The sequence below is a fragment of the Kogia breviceps genome, chromosome 8 (assembly GCF_026419965.1).
Source record: "Kogia breviceps isolate mKogBre1 chromosome 8, mKogBre1 haplotype 1, whole genome shotgun sequence".
Taxonomy (NCBI): domain Eukaryota; kingdom Metazoa; phylum Chordata; class Mammalia; order Artiodactyla; family Physeteridae; genus Kogia; species Kogia breviceps.
Genome location: NC_081317.1, coordinates 108,002,553 through 108,020,915, shown reverse-complemented (window position 1 = coordinate 108,020,915; position 18,363 = coordinate 108,002,553). Strand labels below are relative to the sequence as shown.

Below are 18,363 nucleotides of genomic sequence, written 5' to 3'. Positions count from 1 at the left end.
GTGGGGATGCTAGACATGTTGTATATCTTGATCTGGATGTTGATAACACAGGTATATACATGTGTGAAAACTCACTGAGCATTTAGGGTGCATTTGGTCATGAATTACTCTGTTCCTGTATGGTTTACAGGTTCTCAACTATGTCAGTCAACCTTAGGCTAAAGACCCTCTGCTTTTTCCCCTTTCAAAGCCAGTCTTCCATCTTCAGAAGCTGGGGTATACAGGATGGGCAACTGCCTGCTGATACAGAATTGAGGATCGTATCTAGGAATGCACCTGCTTTTAAAACAACTTTCAAGAAGTTCATTGGGCCTGTTAAGTCAGTTACTTTCAACTGCTTTTCAAGCTTCCGAGACTTTGTTGCTGTTGTCTCCTCTTCATTATTTCCATCCTTGTCAGTCAGGTGGATGTCTTAAAATATTCATTTGTTTTTATTTTAGAGGTGCCTGAGAGGGATCAAAATTATATGTGTATGTTCAGGCTATCATTTCAATTCAGAAGTCTACCTTTTTTACTGTCAAATTTGCATTGCTAGATAAAACGCAATATAGTTGTGATGTATTATTATTTTTTAATAAATGGATGGGTTCATTTTACTATTTGTTTAGAATATTTGCATCTGTGATATAAGTGAAATTAGTTTGTGAGTTTTCCTTTTCCTTTCCTTTTTCCTTGTGATGTTCCTTGTCCCTCTTTGATTTTTTTATTAAGGTTATATTAGACTCATAGTCCCTTTTCATTCTGTTCCCTGGAACAGTTTGTGTGGGATTGAATAATGTGTTCCTTTAAAATTTAGTAAACTCACCTATAAAATTATCTAGGTTTTCTGTTTCTTGAGGGAAAATTTTAAACTCTTGATTACATTTCTTTTTTTATCAGTTTTCTTAGATTCTTAAAGCAAATTTGTCCATTTTGTCTTTTAAATATATTGGCCTTAAAAGTTTTAGTATTTATTCACTTATATATTTCTAAATCTCTCTGAATATATCCCCATTTTTGTTTGCAATATTATGTATGTCTCCTTTTGTTTTTTTCCTTGTGCGGTCTCAACAGAAATTTGCCTGTTTTATTAGTATTTTAGTGAACCAACTTTTAACTTGGCAAAGTTTTATTCAGATTTTGTAAATACCTTCTTGTCATTCTGTGAGTTAGGATATGTTATGGAAAAGGTGAAGATGGACTTGCTCACTGAATTCTAAGTAATCGAGAGCTATGGGGTACCCCTTGAAACTCGAAAAATATATTTTTCATATTAAAATGAGATGGAAGAGGTATCCCCAAATGCTATTGTTATCTAAAACTGGAGGTTTAAGAATAATTTAGATAAACTTATGCATGACAGATATATATGAATTAAGAAATCTAGTGATCCTTTGAATACATGTTTTTTGATTTTAAACAGAGGTCCTGCAATCATAGAGCTGTGCTTATGAGGTAGTACAGAGCTAAATGGGCTCTTGGTTCAATCTGTTGTTTTACCTTCTTATGGTTGAACTTTTAATCTTTAACTTTTGAGGCTCTTTGACTAGCTTTCGTGCCCATATGCTACATACACTTTGTCCTTTGTAATTTGCCATACTCATAAACTCCTACCTTACCAGGTGAACAAACCTTTCCCTGACTTCGTTTTACCTGTTTGTTTATTTAGGCCTCAAAACATTTATACCTTAAATACTCTTAAAACAGCTGAATCGTCCTAGAAAACAGAAATTTACATTTTTTACGTTTATTATTATCTCCCTAAACACATGTATATGGTGAGAGGTATATAAGATGAATTGCTAAGTCTGTTAGAGACGCAATATTTGTTGGTGAAGAACAGTTTGTTATTCTTTGCATGGTTATATATGAGCCAAATGTATATCTTCTTTAGATTGTTTCTTAGATATTAGTGTTTATTACTTTAACATTCTGTAACTCATATTTGGTACATATAGTTAAATGCTTTTTGAGTAGTTGGTAGTTTGACATGCTTGAATGAAAAAATTAGAAAATACTATAGTAATTTTGAAGTTTAAAATTTATAACATTTCATCTTTTTCCTTTTAGTTTTCTCTTTTTAACCCTTCCCTTCCAGTAATAGATATCAGACTTATCTTGTAATCAATAGATTTATCAGATATAAGTACCCAATTAAAGAGGCTGTATAACAGAAGTGTTGATAGTCTAAAATATTTTAACTATTTAAAAAAAAAAATGACAAATTAAGTCCTTTTCAAAATTTGGAAGTTCTTATTAGTCATTTGAAATGTATTATGGTTATTAATCTTTCTGTACATTTTTGATTAATTATTTTTTAAGATCTCCAAGAGGTTTGTCTCATTCTCCTTGGGCTGTGAAAAAGATTAATCCTAGATGTAATGATGATTATCAGAGTATGTATCAAAAGAGACTAACTGATGAAGCTAAGATTTTGAAAAGCCTTAATCATCCAAACATTATAGGTAAGTTTAGATTTATTGGGTAACAGTATCTGGCATAGTATTCTGTTTATCCAGAAATGGTTTATGTAATATCTTAACTGGTTTCACTAATAAAAATGAAGAGGGTAGTGATGGAGTTTGGCAAGAATCAAATTAATGTGAACATTCTAAAATAAAAATTAGTGGGAATTCCCTGGTGGTCCAGTGGTCAGGACCCTGTGCTTGTACTGCAGGGGGTACCGGTTCAATCCCTGGTCGGGGAACTAAAATCCTACAAGCCAAAAAAAAAAAAAAAAAATTAGTATATATTTTTAGATGCTTAAGTATATATTTAAAACTTCATGGGAGTACATATAGTCATTTATGGTGCTGGTACTATGGAGAATTCAGGAATGTAATATGATATTCATTTACATAATTTCCTTATTTTCATTTTTAATGTAAGTAGGGCTGGTGAAACCATTACATTTAGGAAGGCATTGAGTATTAAAAAAATCTCAATTTGTGATACTATTGGCAAACACTGAAGGCATTTAAAATTAGATCTACTGAATGAGTTTTATAAATAATACCTATTTCATTTTATATTTGACAGTGTTAATCCAGATCTGTATTCGGTCACATTACTGTAAAAAACTTAAATACTGTTGTTCTTCCCTATTCCAGTAAGAAAATGTCATGTTTTCTTTAAGGTTACCGTGCTTTCACTAAAGCTAGCGATGGTAGTCTATGTCTTGCTATGGAATACGGAGGTGAAAAGTCTCTGAATGACTTAATAGAAGAACGAAATAGAGATAGCCGAGATCCTTTTCCAGCAGCCATAATTTTAAAAGTTGCTTTGAATATGGCAAGAGGGTTAAAGGTAACTATGCTATTATATATATATATATATATATATTTTTTTTTTTAAGATTTATTTATTATCTATTTATTTATTTTTGGCTGCGTCGGGTCTTAGTTGTGGCACATGAGATCTTTACTGAGGCATGCGGGATGTTTCATTGCAGTGGGTGGCCTTCTCTCTAGTTGTGGCATGCGGGTTTTCTCTTCTCTGGTTGTGGCCTGTGGGCTCCAGGGCACGTGGGCTCTCTAGTTGAGGCGTGAGCTCAGTAGTTGTGGCCTGCTGACCTAGTTGCCCCGCAGCATGTGAGATCTTAGTTCCCTGACCAGTGATTGAACCTGCGTCCCCTGCATTGTAAGGCGGATTCTTCACCACTGGACAACCAGGGGAATCCCATGCTATTATATTTTAAATGACTTTTGTGGGACCTGAAGAAACGAAATACTTTATTTATTTATTATTTAAAATGTTGTGTTTAATTTCTGCTGTACATCAAAGTGACTCAGTTATACTTATATATTCTTTTTCATATTCTTTTTCATTATGGTTTATCATAGGATATTGAATATAGTTCCCTGTGCTATACAGTAGAACCTTGTTATTTATCCATCCTATATATAATAGTTTGCATCTGCTAGTCCCAAACTCCCAAGCCTACCCTCCCCTACCCAACCTCCCCCTTGGCAACCACAAGTCTGCTCTCTATATTTGTGAGTCTGTGTATACTTTGTAAATAAGTTCATTTGTGTAATATTTTAGATTCCACATATAAGTGATAATCATATGGTATTTGTCTTTCTCTTTCTGACTTACCTAGTATGATAATCTCTACGTCCATCCATGTTGCTACAAATGACATTATTTCATTCTTTTAAATGGCTGAGTAATATTCCACTGTGTGTGTGTGTGTGTGTGTGTGTGTGTGTGTGTGTGTGTATACACATCTTCTTTATCCATTCATCTGTTGATGAACAGATACTAATATAACTAATTACAAGGTGGAATTTTTTTCCCAAAGAGGGAGTTGCTTTAAGTTAAAGTCTTTATAGAATCTCTCACATTGAAGAGTGCACTGTTTATTTATTTTGATCAGCAAAGTATTGTTAGAGGCCTTCACACCTTCACATAGCCTTAAATAACCCAAGTCAGGAAGTTTTGCTTATAGAGATTGCATGTTAGATTTAGTTAAATGGACTAATATATTTAAAACAAATTTAGTCATTATTGACTAAATTGTTAGTCAACTTAGTCAACTTAGTTGTTTCATGAAATGTGAAACTGGAAAAAGGCAATATTTCTAAATATATATTTTAATATGTGTATAGAAAAACTGATTTTAAATAGGTAGGATGAACTAAATTAATAATTTGAATTATTTAATAAATATTTTAAATGTGTATAATGGAATTAATAAATTACATTATAAATATATTTGAGCATATTCAATTTATGGTCAGCAACATTTAAATTAAGCACAGTAAGTGTTCCAAGTTAAATACCAAGAATTGTTTTTGTATCATTTTCAGGCCCTGCTCACAGTAGATGCCCAAATGCTGATGAATGAAAAAATAACAGTTTTGCAGGACATTTTTTATTATGGATGAATATCATCACTTGTCAATTCTAAGAAAGAGTTAATGTGTAAAACAAAATATAGTCTTAGATTACATTACTCCTTCATCTGCTTGTGAATTATTTGTAGCATTATCTCAACAATTTGTTTGAGGAAACCCTGTGTCATTGTGAAGATTACAGAATTATTTCTAAAAATTACTAGCCTCAAGTAAAATTGTAGTATATTTTGAAATCTGCAGTAGCATCTTTGATGTAAAAGTATGTGAGGTGGGTTTGAAAATTAAAAGTTAGCTTATCTATAAATAGACATCAGTTTCCAAAGAATCCTTCAGATTTCTGGTCAGTATAGCAGACCAAGATAGCTTGGGATGGTCCCTTCTCTAGCTTTGAATAATTTGAAATGATGGACAGATATAAGCCTATAGGTTAGGAAGGGCATTCAAGTTGTTATTTTTGTTTGAGAGTTATCATATTTTTGAAATTAGTTTGTATTTTTGGCTCAGATGTGTTAAATTTTCCACTATTTTAGTATTTGCACCAAGACAAGAAACTGCTTCATGGAGATATAAAGTCTTCAAATGTTGTGATTAAAGGTGATTTTGAAACAATTAAAATCTGTGATGTAGGAGTCTCTCTACCATTGGATGAAAATATGACTGGTAAGTAAAATTCTAATTTTTTTAAAAAAATAAATGTATTTGTTTTTATTTTTGGCTGTGTTGGGTCTTTGTTGCTGCACGTGGGCTTTCTCTAGTTGCGGCAAGCAGGGGCTACTCTTCGTTGCGGTGTGCAGGCTTCTCATTGCGATGGCTTCTCTTGTTGTGGAGTACAGGCTCTAGGCACGGGGGCTTCAGTAGTTGTGGCACAGGGGCTCAGTTGCTCTGCAGCATGTGGGATCTTCCCGGAGCAGGGTTCGAACCCATGTCTCCTGCATTGGCAGGCAGATTCCTAACCACTGCGCCACCAGGAAAGTCCCAAGAATTCTAATTTTTAAAATTGCTTTTATACACTATTTAAATTTCTAATTTTTACATATGTAAAAAGGTAATAAGTTCACATTCTTCAAAAATCAAAAACTATGAATAAAAAGTGTACAATAAAAAAATCCCTTTTATGTCTCTTCTACTCAGCCTTTAGCCCCCTTTCTTGCCACACACACAGTATAAATTATTGGTTTCTCATTAGTATATATTTTAATTGAAGAAATGTGGGGAACTATTTCTAACCTGGATTGGGATTTTTTTTTTTTTTTTTTTCCGGTATGTGGGCCTCTCACTGTTGTGGCCTCTCGCATTGCGGAGCACAGGCTCCGGATGCACAGGCTCAGCGGCCATGGCTCACGGGCCCAGCCGCTCCGCGGCACGTGGGATCTTCCCGGACCGGGGCACGAACCCATGTCCCCTGCATCAGCAGGCGGACTCTCAACCACTACGCCACCAGGGAAGCCCTGGATTGGGAATTTTAAGTGGTAAAAGGTCTGGGAATAGAAAACAAAATTTTTATAAGGCTTTGTAAAGGAATTCATTTAGCATCAGCATAGTGACAAGATTTGGGAAACTGCTAGAAGAAACTGGAGTGGGAGTAGGAAAGAAGGGTGCTAATTAAGGCCCGTCTTCTGCTTTTTGCCCCTTGGCCCACTGCACCTCATTCTTCTCTCTTTATTGTGAATACTGACCATTCTCTTCTCAGGGTATTTAAGATACGTTCTTTCTTTTTTAAATTTTTTTTAATACCTTCTTTGAATATTGTTTTCCATTATGGTTTATCATAGGATATTGAATATAGTTCCCTGTGCTATACAGGAGGACCTTGTTGTTTATCTGTCCTCTATATAAAAGCTTGTATCTGCTAACCAGAACCTCCCACTCCATCCCTCCCCCAAGCCCCTCCCCCTTGGCAACTACCAGTCTGTTCTCTATGTCCATGATTCTGTTTCATAGATAGGTTCATTTGTCTCATTTTAGATTCCACATATAAGTGATATCATATGGTATTTGTCTTTCTCTGACTTACTTCACTTAGTATGATAATCTCTAGTTGCATCCATGTTGCTGCAAATGACATTATTTCATTCTTTTTCATGACTGAGTAGTATTCCATTGTATATATATATATATATATATATATACATACATATATATATGTATATATATATATATATATACCACATCTTCTTTATCCATTCATCTGTTGATGGACATTTAGGTTGTTTCCATGTCTTGGCTATTGTGAATAGTGCTGCTGTGAACATAGGGGTGCATGTATCTCTTTGAATTATAGTTTTGTCTGGATATATGCCCAGAAGTGGGATTGCTGGATCCTAATGGTAATTCTATTTTTAGTTTTCTGAGGAACCACCATACTGTTTTCCACAGTGGCTGCAGCAACTTACATTCCCACCAACAGTGTAGGAGGATTCCATTTTCTGCACACCCTCTCCAGCATTTATTTGTACACTTTTTTTTTTCTTTTTTGCGGTACGTGGGCCTCTCACTGTTGTGGTCTCTCCCGCTGCGGAGCACAGGCTCCGGACGCGCAGGCCCAGCGGCCATGGCTCACGGGCCCAGCCGCTCCGTGCCACGTGGGATCCTCCTGGACCGGGGCATGAACCCGTGTCCCCTGCATCGGCAGGCGGACTCTCAACCACTGTGCCACTAGGGAAGCCCCTATTTGTACACTTTTTAATGATGGCCATTCTGACCAGCATGAGGTGGTACCTCATTGCAGTTTTGATTTGCATTTCTCTAATAATTACTGATGTTCAGCATATTTTAATGTTCCTATTGGCCATCTGTATTTCTTCTTTGGAGTAATGTCTATTTAGGTCTTCTGCCCATTTTTCTATCGTTTGTTTTACTGTTGTTGAGTTGTATGAGCTGTTTGTATATTTTGGAAACTAATCCCTTGTCATTCACATTGTTTGCAAATATTTTCTCGTATTCTGTAGGTTGTCTTTTTGTTTTGTTTATGGTTTCCTTTGCTGTACAAAAGCTTATGTTTGATTAGGTCCCATTTATTTTTGTTTTTATTTCTGTTACCTTGGGAGATTGACCTAAGAAAACATTGGTACGGTTTATTTCATAGAATGTCTTGCTTATGATCTCTTCTAGGAGTTTTATGGTGTTTTGTCTTATGTTTAAGTCTTCAAGCCATTTTGAGTTTATTTTTGTGAATGGTGAGCGGGTGTGACAGGGTGCGGCTGTACAGCTTCCCCAACACCACTTGCTGAAGAGACTGTAGGGAATTTAAGATATGTTCTTGATGAGAAACAAAAACAAAAGAGCAAAGCCTTAAAGAGAAAGCCTCTGCTTTCAACATATTATTTAATAAATAATATTTAAATTTACCTCTTTATATAAATATAAGGTAGAGGGAAGGCTAATGATACTGTTTCGAACTTATGTACATCTTAATTTCTAGTTAAAGTCTACAAGTTGAATTGAAGGAAAAAGCCAAGAGAAATAGATTGACTTTATAATGATGTCTGTAATCATTAATAAAGATAGAACTGGCATGAACCCTGAGGCTAAATAACTGGTACAAGGTTGAAACTTCAGCAAATAAAAGGATAAATTGTCAAAAAGAATAAAAATAAGATATTTTAAGCATAATTTTCTCAATCCTTAACAGATCTAATAGACAAAACTAAGATGTAGAAGATCTGAGTAAATAATAAGTTCAATCTCTATGCATTAGAATATTTATCAAAATTGACCATATACTAGTTAGGTTACAAAAGCAAATCTCAGATTACAAAAAGTAGAAATAGACTAAAGGTTAACATTCATTATCCTCAGTGCTATAAATATAGAAATTGGTAGTACAGTTGGAAACAAAAATTCAGGAATTTAATATGATTGTATATAGTTCTTGGCCAAAGGAAGTGAAATTCCAGTTACACGCTATTTAGAAAATAATGAGAATGTAAGAACGAATCAAAACCTATTTGATATGGTCAAAAGTACTCAAAGGAAAACATTTTCATTATTTAACCTTTATGAAATTGAGTATTCAACTGAAATCAGAAAAAAAAATGAAGCCCTAAAAGAAAGGAGAAATTAATGAATGAGAAAATCGATAAATTCTATAATATCCCAATATGATCCATGTTATTGTAGAACATTTCAAAGAGAATGTAAAGTTTATCCTTGAGGATACATGTTCAAACACAGCCAGGAAAATTCTGTGAAAGAATGTTAGTAGGAATTTTCCTGACCAGATGTTAAGTATTATAAAGCTATAGTAATTAAAGCCGTGATACTCATGCCAAACTAGGCAGAAAATTTTAACATAAGAGGCAAGAGATGGGCTTCCCTGGTGGCGCAGTGGTTGAGAATCCGCCTGCCAATACAGGGGACACGGGTTCGTGCCCCGGTCCGGGAAGATCCCACATGCCGCGGAGCAGCTGGGCCCGTGAGCCATGGCCGCTGAACCTGCGCGTCCGGAGCCTGTGCTCCGCAACCCGCAACGGGAGAGGCCACAACAGTGAGAGGCCCGAGTACCGAAAAAAAAAAAAAAGAGTCAAGAGATAGTTCCCAAATATATAAAATTTGTTATATGATAAAGGTGACATTTTTGTATTAGTGAGAAAGAGGTAGTTGAGTCAGTAAATGATGGTGTCTGGTTATTTTAGAGAAAGTTGTTTTCTATCCTCACACTCTAATCCCTGTAGATCAAAGATTTAAAAAAAAAAAAGTAGCAGAAAAAATTGTTGGTAAATATTTCCTTACTATTGGGCTTGAGAAGGGCACCAGAGGTAGAAACCATTTTTTTTAAAAAAAGTCATGACTATTGAAAATTCTTTGAAAAATTTCTGTATGTTAGTATGAGCAACAGTATAGATTAATATACTCTCATACACAACGTAGAAGTTGCAATTGGTGTATCATTCAGGTTAAGATCAGTTTTGCTATGGTAACATAGACCCTCAAAAACCTCAGTGCCTTAAACCAAGGCTTATTATTCAAGCTACATGTCCATTAGGGCTGTGTTCCATGTCATTTGCACGTTAGGACCTAAGCTGCTGGGACATCCACTATATGGAATACTGCCATCGTTGTGTGGAAGGTAAAAAAAACTCTAGAGCTGCGCTGTCCACTACAGTAGCCACTAGCTATGTATGGCTGTCTAAATTAATTAATATTTAAAATTTTTAAAAATTCATTTTCTCAGCCACTTTAGGCACATTTCAAGTACTCAGTAGCTACGTGTGGTTAGTGGCTACCACATTGGACAATGCAGATACAGAACATTTTTATCATCACAGAAAGTTCTGTAGGACAGTGCCACCCTAGAAAGTCTTGCACTAACAACTAAATGCTCCAGCTTAGAATTGTCACAGGTCACTTCTTTCACAAGTCACTGACTAGAACTAGTCAAATGGCTTCACCCAGCCATGACAAGCCAGAAAGTGTGGTCCTTCTGTGTGTCGAGAAGGTGGTCCTTCTGTGCGTGTAGAAGTGGAGAGCATGAACTGCTTGATGTACAGCACTAGTAACTACCACAGTGGTGTAGCCTTTTCAGAGGGCAGTTGGAAATACGTATTTCTCTAAAAAACAAAACCCTTAAAAATGTTTATGCCTTTTGATCCTGTAATTTCACTTCCAAGAACACATTCCAAAGAAATAATTGGTCAGTGGAGGTATTTTTTTTTTACAATAACCTGGTATATTAATTTCTGGAAAAGTCAAAAGCTAGAACTAGGCTTATAGAAGAAATAGAGTTGGAACAGAAGAATCAAAAACCCACGCAACCTTGAAAACAAAGCAATACCCCAAACAGTGACAATCCTAGTAAAAATACTAACACCTTAGATCTTCACTGGCGTGCAGTATCATTCAGTGTTGTGTAGCCACGAACCCTGGGTTTGTGCTTCCTTGAAGGTAAATATGAGGGTGTTTATTTTCAATAGATACTTTTCATTAAAATTAAAAATTTGATCTGGCTTTTTCAATAAAAAAGTATCATATCACTTACATGTGGAATCTAAACAATAAACTAGTGAATATCACAAAAAAAGAAACAGACTCACAGATATAGAGAACAAACTAGTGGTTACCAGTGGTGAGAAGGAAGGGAGGAGAGGCAAGATAAGGGTAGGGAATTAAGAGGTACAGACTACTATGTATAAAATAAATAAGCTACAAGCATATGTTGTACAAGGAGGTATAGCCAATATTTTATAGTAACTATAAATGGAATATAACCTTTAAATATTGTGAATCACTATGTTGTGTACCTGAAATTTATATAATATCATACATCAACTATACCTCAATAAAAAATTATAATAATAACAAAAAAAGTATTTATAAGCTTGGGGGAAATGTCTTGGCAGCTCTTTTACCTGCAGTCTCAGCTTCACCAGATAGTTTAGTGATATAGTCAGCACAGCAGTTCTTAAAGCAGTGCTCTGAGGGAAGGCGTTTCTGCGGGCTAAGGCTTTTTCTTTGTGAGGAAGTTTACTCCTAATCACTTAAAAGATAACATTAACATGCTGGGGAAAAAAAATCACATAATTAATCTTTTTTACTAGTTGTGTATGAGCTAATTTGTGTTCGAAAAACATACATTGTACCAGAACAGATTTTGCAAGAATGTAAGAGAATGTCCATCAATAAGGAAGGGATGATGTTATTTATTGTACCACCACACAATAGAATACCATATATCCATTAAAATTATATAGGTTTACATTTGTTGGCATGGAAATATATCTAAATGTGTTAAGTGAGATGAACAGATGATAAAATAGCACCTAAAGTATGTATTTACATACACATTAAGAGAAGTTTAAAAAATACTAAATTTTTTAAAGTTTTGTGTTTTAATAGGTAACACACTCACATATTTCACAACTATAATATACACAGGGTGTTTTGTAAAAAGCCCAAATCTTAACAGTGGTAAATTCCAGGTTGATTATTTATTTAGCAAATATTTTTAATACTAAGTACAGTCAGGCATTGTGCTAGGAACTATAAATATAGAGGAAAAAAGGATAGACACAGTCCTTACCGTTTTAGGGCTCATCATCTAGATGGAAAGCAGTTCTTGAATGACTAATACTAAAGTATAATGACCGTTATGATGTAAGGAATTTTGTAAACATGACAGTGGCACTTAACTCAGCCTGGATGTTGAGAAAGCCCTCCCTAAATCATTAATGTTTAAGCTGAGAGTTGAAGGATGAGTAGAACCTCCAGTTTCATCAGTTTTCAATTTGTGTCCGTGAGAACTGAAAAAGGTAATGTCCGCTTAAACTCTTTGAAAGTAATAAAGGGCAATAAAATCTTTAAGTTGCTTCTGTGTTGACAAGAAGGAATGACTGAACCATTGACTTATGATCTCATCAGACTTTTGTCAGAAACATTTATCTTCACAGAGAAGTAAACTTAATTAGTAACATATGTGGGGGAACCACTTCTATTATGTTTAAAGTCTAAGCACAGATTTGGAGAAATGTATTAAGTGGACATATAGGAAGTACACTTGTGGTTGGCTAGAGTCTCCAACTGGAACTGATTTACTAGGCCCAGACTTCTAGAAAGCTACTCTTTAGCATGGCAGATCCCTGTAGGAATTTGACCTATTTAGAATGGGGTATGAATCCTTCCTTATTGCCACAGAGTCACTGCCCATGTGGACCATGTCTGTAGACTCTTTACCCTGTCATGCATTCCATTAGGGCCTCTTAGATGTGAGGTGATATGGGGGAAAACTTCAAGCAGCTTATACTGGACATGACTGCCTTCCAAACTTTATCTCCTAAAGCTGGGTTAAGTAAAAAGGCTGTCACAGACACATATTTTGTTCTGGCCACCCAATGCTGGGTACTGTTCTAGTCTGGCATCATTGTTCTCACTTCATTTTCAGATAGAGCCCGCTTACTTCTTAGGCAGATTTCCTCAAAATGCTGAATGAATGAATGAATGAATGAGTGCTTGTTGACTGGAATCTTCCATTTCCTGACTTCTGTATCTTCATTTCTTCCTTCTTGGTCTGCCCCTTTAGTTCTCTAAATGTTAGTTTCCATCTTTCTCCCCTTTCTTTGTAAATTTCTTGAGACCCTCAAGGCAGACTTTCCTTTAGTTCTGAAGAGAAGCTTTCATTAAACAGGCTTCCTGTGTTTGTTTTTCTACTTCCTGTCTGAAAGTGAATTATATTAATTCAGTTTGTTTTCACTCTAACCTTATTTGTGAGGAAATGGAGATTATAGCAATCAAGTACTGAAAAGTTCCATTTTTAGTACAATATACTCTGAAGTGAGTGTTCTGTTTGTGTTTGAGTTTATCCTAGTCATAGCAGAAGTAAAGATTTTTAAATATAAAAAGGAACATGTATAAAATTATGGAAGAAATTATAGAGTATCTTTGTTGACTACAATGGAATTAAATTAGAAACCAGTAACAATAAGATGTCTAGTTAAAACCCCAAGTATTTGGAAATTCAAATAACCTATGTGTCAAAGAAAATGACAAGGGAAATTAGAAAATATTTTGAATTGAATAAAAAGGAAAGCAGTACATATCAAAATATGTGAGATATAGCTAAAGCAGGGCTTAGAGGGAAATTTGTAGGTGTGTACGTGATTATAGTAGAAAAAAGAAGGGATCTGAATGAATAATTTATGTTCCATCTTAAGCTAGAAAAAGAAGAGCAAAACAGGTACAAAGTAAGTCAAAGGAAAGAAAGAATAAATATATGAGCAGAAATCAATGAAATAAAAAATAAACACGAGAAAATATTAATAAAGCCAAAAGCTGGTTCTCTGAAAGATAATAAAATTGATCCTTAGCTGGATTGATCAAGAAAAAACACAAATCTCCAACATCAGGAATGAACGAAAGGTTATCACTACAGATCCTGCACACATTTAAAGATTAATAGGCCATTACAGACTTTATGCCAACAAATTTGACAACTTAAATGAACAGAACAATTTCTTTGAGAAATACAATTTACCAAAATTGGTATAGGAAGTAATAGGAAGCCCAAGTAGCCCTATATCTATTAAACATTCCCCCAGAGAAAGCCCAACACCCAGATGTTTTCACTGCTGATTTCTATCAAACATTCAAGGAAGAAATGACACCGATTTTACATAAATTTTTCAGAAAATAGAGGAGTAGGGACCACTGACCAATTTGTTCTGAGGCCAGCATAACTCTGATACCAAAACCTGACAAATACTCATGAAAAAAGAAAATCACCGACTCACAAACATAGGTGCAAAAATCCTTGACAAAATAGTAGCAAATTGAATCTAACAGTATATAAAAAGGATAGTACATCTGACCAACAAGAGTTTATCCCAGGAAAGAACAGTTATTTTAATATTCAGAAGTTTATGCTAGACACCATATTAACAAATTTGAAAACTGTTTTGAGATTGGTAAACATCTCAATTGAAGTAGAAAAAGCATTTAACAAAATCCAACTTCCGTTCATGATGAAAATTGCTAACTAGACATAGAAGGGAACTTAGCCTCAGAAAGGGTATCTAACAGAAAAACCTACGGGCAGCATCGTACTTACAGAACAAGGCTTATGTGCCTGCTCTCACCAGTGTTAAACACTGTCTTATAGTCCTACCATTAAAATAAGGCAAGAAAAAAGTAAAAGTCATCAAGATTGAGGAGGAAATGAAATTGTTCATGTTTTACAGTGATATAATTGTTTAGGTAGAAAAACTCAAGGAATCTACAGAATAACTACTACAACCAATAAATGAAGTTAGCTATTATATTTCTATATATTCAAAATAAATCATGAAAAAAAGAAAAATTTAAGATTTCTATTTACAAGTATAGCTGTCCTCCAGTATCCACAGGTTTGCTTTCCAGTTTCAGTTACCTGCAGTCCGAAAATATTAAATAGAAAATTCCAGAAATAAATAATTCATAAGTTTTAAATTGCTTGCTGTTCTGAGTAACGTGATAAAATACTGCCATCCCACCTGGGAGGTGAATCGTCCCTTTGTCCAGCATATCCTGCCCGTTAGTCACTCTGTAGCCATCTCGGTTATCAGATGACTGTGGCCAGTTTGGCAGTGCTCAAGTTCAAGTGAACCTTATTTTACTTAATATGGCCCCAAAGTGAGAGAGTAGGGATGCTGGCAATTCAGATATGCCAAAGAGAAGCCATAAAGTGCTTCTTTTAAGTGACAAGGTGAAAGTTCTCGACTTAATAAGGAAAGAAAAAAATCATATGCCGAGGTTGCTGAGATCTACAGTAAGGACGAATCTTCTGTCCATGAAATTGTGAAGGAAAAAGAAATTTATACTAGTTTTGCTGTTACGCCTCAGATTGCAAAAGTTATGGCCATAGTGTGTGATAAGTGCATAGTTAAGAAGAAAAAGGCATCAAATTTGTACAATAAGATAATTTTGAGACAGAAGGAGAGACCACATTCACATAACTTTCATGACAGTTTGTTATAATTGTTCTATTTTATTATGTTGTTAATCTTTTACAGTGCCTAATTTATGAATTAAACTTTATCATAGGTGTGTATGTATAGGAAAAAAATAGTATATATATGGTTCGGTACTATCCATATTTTTCAGGCATCCACTGGGGATCTTGGAATGTATCCCCCAGGTGTAAGGGAAGACTGCTATACCAAAAAGCATAAAATATTCAAGACTAAATTTAGCAAAAAATCCAAGACCTCTTTATTGAACACCATAAAGCTTCACTGAGAGAATTAAATAAGATGTTAAGTAAATGGAGAGATCATGATTGTGGATTGACAGACACAATACTGTTCAGATGTTAATTCTTCCCAAACTGATCTAGAGATTCAGTCCAATCCCAATCAAAATTCTAGTTGGCCTTTTCATTGAAATTGACAAGTTGACTCTAACATTTAAATGGAAATGTGAGTGGACCTGTGTCATTCCTGGGCAGAGAAGCTTTAAGAACCACTCTGTGATCCCACTCTCCCTTTTCCCTGATTTAGCCATCACAGAAGCAAATAAGTGGTAATTCTCTCAGCTGAAAGACAGCATAGTTTGAAAAATGAAGAAACTGAGGCACAGAGATTGTGATCTGCTCAAGGTCACACAGCTTGCACATGTCTTTGAAACCGGGCAAGGCAATCTGGCTCCAGAGTCTGTACTCCAGACATCCACAGTCTATGTTCCGACCCCTTTCTAAGAGGATTGCTGTTTCTCTACACCCTTGCCAACTAACTAGCTTTTTGAATATTTAACAATCTGATAGGGAAAGACTCTTTTTACAAGGTTAAGTGTGTTTTTTCATGTTTACTGGCTATATTTATTAACCTTTAAAAACCTGTTAAATAACGTGCTCATTGTTCTTTGGGTTGTTTGCCTTTCTTAGTGGTTTCTGGCACTTGTGAAACCATCTTGCCTATATTTTACTTGTTTCAGTGACTGACCCTGAGGCCTGTTATATTGGCACTGAGCCTTGGAAACCTAAGGAAGCTCTGGAGGAGAATGGTATTATTACCGACAAGGCAGACATATTTGCCTTTGGCCTTACTCTGTGGGAAATGCTGACTTTATCTATTCCACACATTAGTCTTCCAGATGATGAGGATGATGAAGGTATAACTGCATATTTTTAACATAAATCCCTCTCTCTTCACTTTGAACTAAAGAATAGCTTATAAAATTATATTTTCTCTATTAACTTAAAATTTAAAAGAGCAATTAGTTTGATTTAGTGGCACAAGATGTAGGTTATATTAATACTGAGGATTAATTTGGTACCATCCTGGTTTAATCTCATACAAATGAGATGTAGAGTAAATGAGAATAGGGGGGTAAATTGAGAAAATCCGGAGGAGCAAAAAGTTACCTTAAAAGCTCCCCTTGCCTGAGAAAACGATTGGAAAGCTACAATAGTAAGAGGGTTGAGGTCAATAACCTTTAAATCCCTGACAGGGATTTCCCTGGCAGTCCAGTGGTTAAGACTCGTGCTTCCACTGCAGGGGGCACAGGTTAGGTTCCTGGTCAGGGAACTAAGATCCCACATGCCACATGTGTGGCCAAAAAAAAAATTCCCTGACAGTAGCTAATCTACACCTTGGCAGGATAATTGAAGAGACTGCCTGTGTAAAATGAAAAGCATATTAGTTGATGAATTCTTATTTCAGGAGAGTAAATTTGAGCAGTCGCTGAGCTTTTCCATGATTTAAAGTGATTTTGTTTCAATCTCCAACTCCTTCATGAGCAGATAAAACTTTTGATGAAAGCGACTTTGATGATGAAGCATACTATGCAGCCTTGGGGACCAGGCCACCTGTTAATATGGAAGAACTGGGTGAACCGTACCAGAAAGTGATTGAGCTCTTCTCTGTGTGCACTAATGAAGAGCCCCAAGATCGCCCTTCTGCCGCGCACATAGTTGACGCTTTGGAAATGGATGTCCTGTGATCACCTCCTGCTCAGGACTACCGGAGCTTCAAGTATAGCTCGTGTGTATAGCTGTTCTGCTTACCATATACATTTATATAGTTATTAGGATGACCCATCATTATTAGACTTCGCAGAAGTCTTTTTAACATTTGAACGACTATTTCTATTATAAAGGTATTTCGTGTATGCTTATGCTAATAAGCATTTGAAATTGTAGAGGGTTTTCTATAAAGTTTAAGAAACTAGCTATTCAAGTATTTGAACTTGTTTATACAGATTTAAAGTAAAGTGCTGTAAACTGACATTAATTTGGATTGAGTGACTATTAATGATCTTTCTCAGATGTTCTCTATTTTAATGGATCTATTGAAATTAGCACTTGTGTATTACAAAATAGGTCTACATTTGCTTATCTTTTAAAACATTAAACTTTTTGCTGGCTTTTCTTGGCTGATGTGCTTATTAAATAAGGTCACTGAGACCAGAGACCTGGGATATGGCTCAAAAGAGTAGCTCCTTGGATATTTCTACACATTTTTGGTTAAGGCTTTTCTTGCTCTCTTGGCTCTAGCCATATCTTTGGATTTTGCTTTAATTTATTAAATGTATTTTCTGTACTGATATCTTTAAAATTTTTTTAATTTACTAATCTGTACTTAAGCATATCACAGTATTGGTGTAAAAATAATAAAACTCTAATAGAACAATAAAGAGTAAAGGACACTTTAGTTACCAGAAGGTGTATTATCTTATTTGGTACTCCATTGATTTGAATGTTGTCATTAAACTTACTGAGTGAAACTGAGTAGGCTTCTTTCTCTTTCGTGGCCTTATTTCGTTAATCTGTAAAATGGGGGTGATTTGAATCGTTAGTTTCTATCTGTGAGCCACAGCTCCCTGAGATTGTTCAGTTATTGAATTGTGCTTGTGAATCTAGGTGGTATGCGTAGACTAAAAATTACTGTCACATGGGGGACCTTAGATTAAGAACCACTGCTCTCTGAGATTTAAACAATTCTGGAATTCAATGGAGGGTTCCTTTTAGTATGAGATTGTACCAAGCAGTACTATACAGATCATTAATGGCTTATCTTCTATCAAAATAACATTAAAGTGCCAAGAAAGTAAATGGAAAACC

The 18,363-nt window shown here is 35.3% G+C and overlaps 1 protein-coding gene across 3 annotated transcripts in view; it reads left to right on the top strand.

Annotated features, from left to right (window-relative positions):
* The window catches only part of PBK (PDZ binding kinase), a 60,070-nt gene extending 42,041 nt beyond the window's left edge, over positions 1-18,029 (top strand). For all 3 annotated transcript variants that reach the window (XM_067039973.1, XM_059071367.2, XM_067039974.1), the window contains 5 exons: positions 2,302-2,444; positions 3,116-3,285; positions 5,369-5,498; positions 16,236-16,412; positions 17,044-18,029. In XM_067039973.1, the coding sequence (XP_066896074.1) occupies positions 2,302-2,444; positions 3,116-3,285; positions 5,369-5,498; positions 16,236-16,412; positions 17,044-17,243 (820 nt within the window). In that variant the 3' untranslated portion in view covers positions 17,244-18,029. The remainder of the gene's footprint in view (positions 1-2,301; positions 2,445-3,115; positions 3,286-5,368; positions 5,499-16,235; positions 16,413-17,043) is intronic.
* The last annotated feature ends 334 nt before the right edge of the window (positions 18,030-18,363 follow it).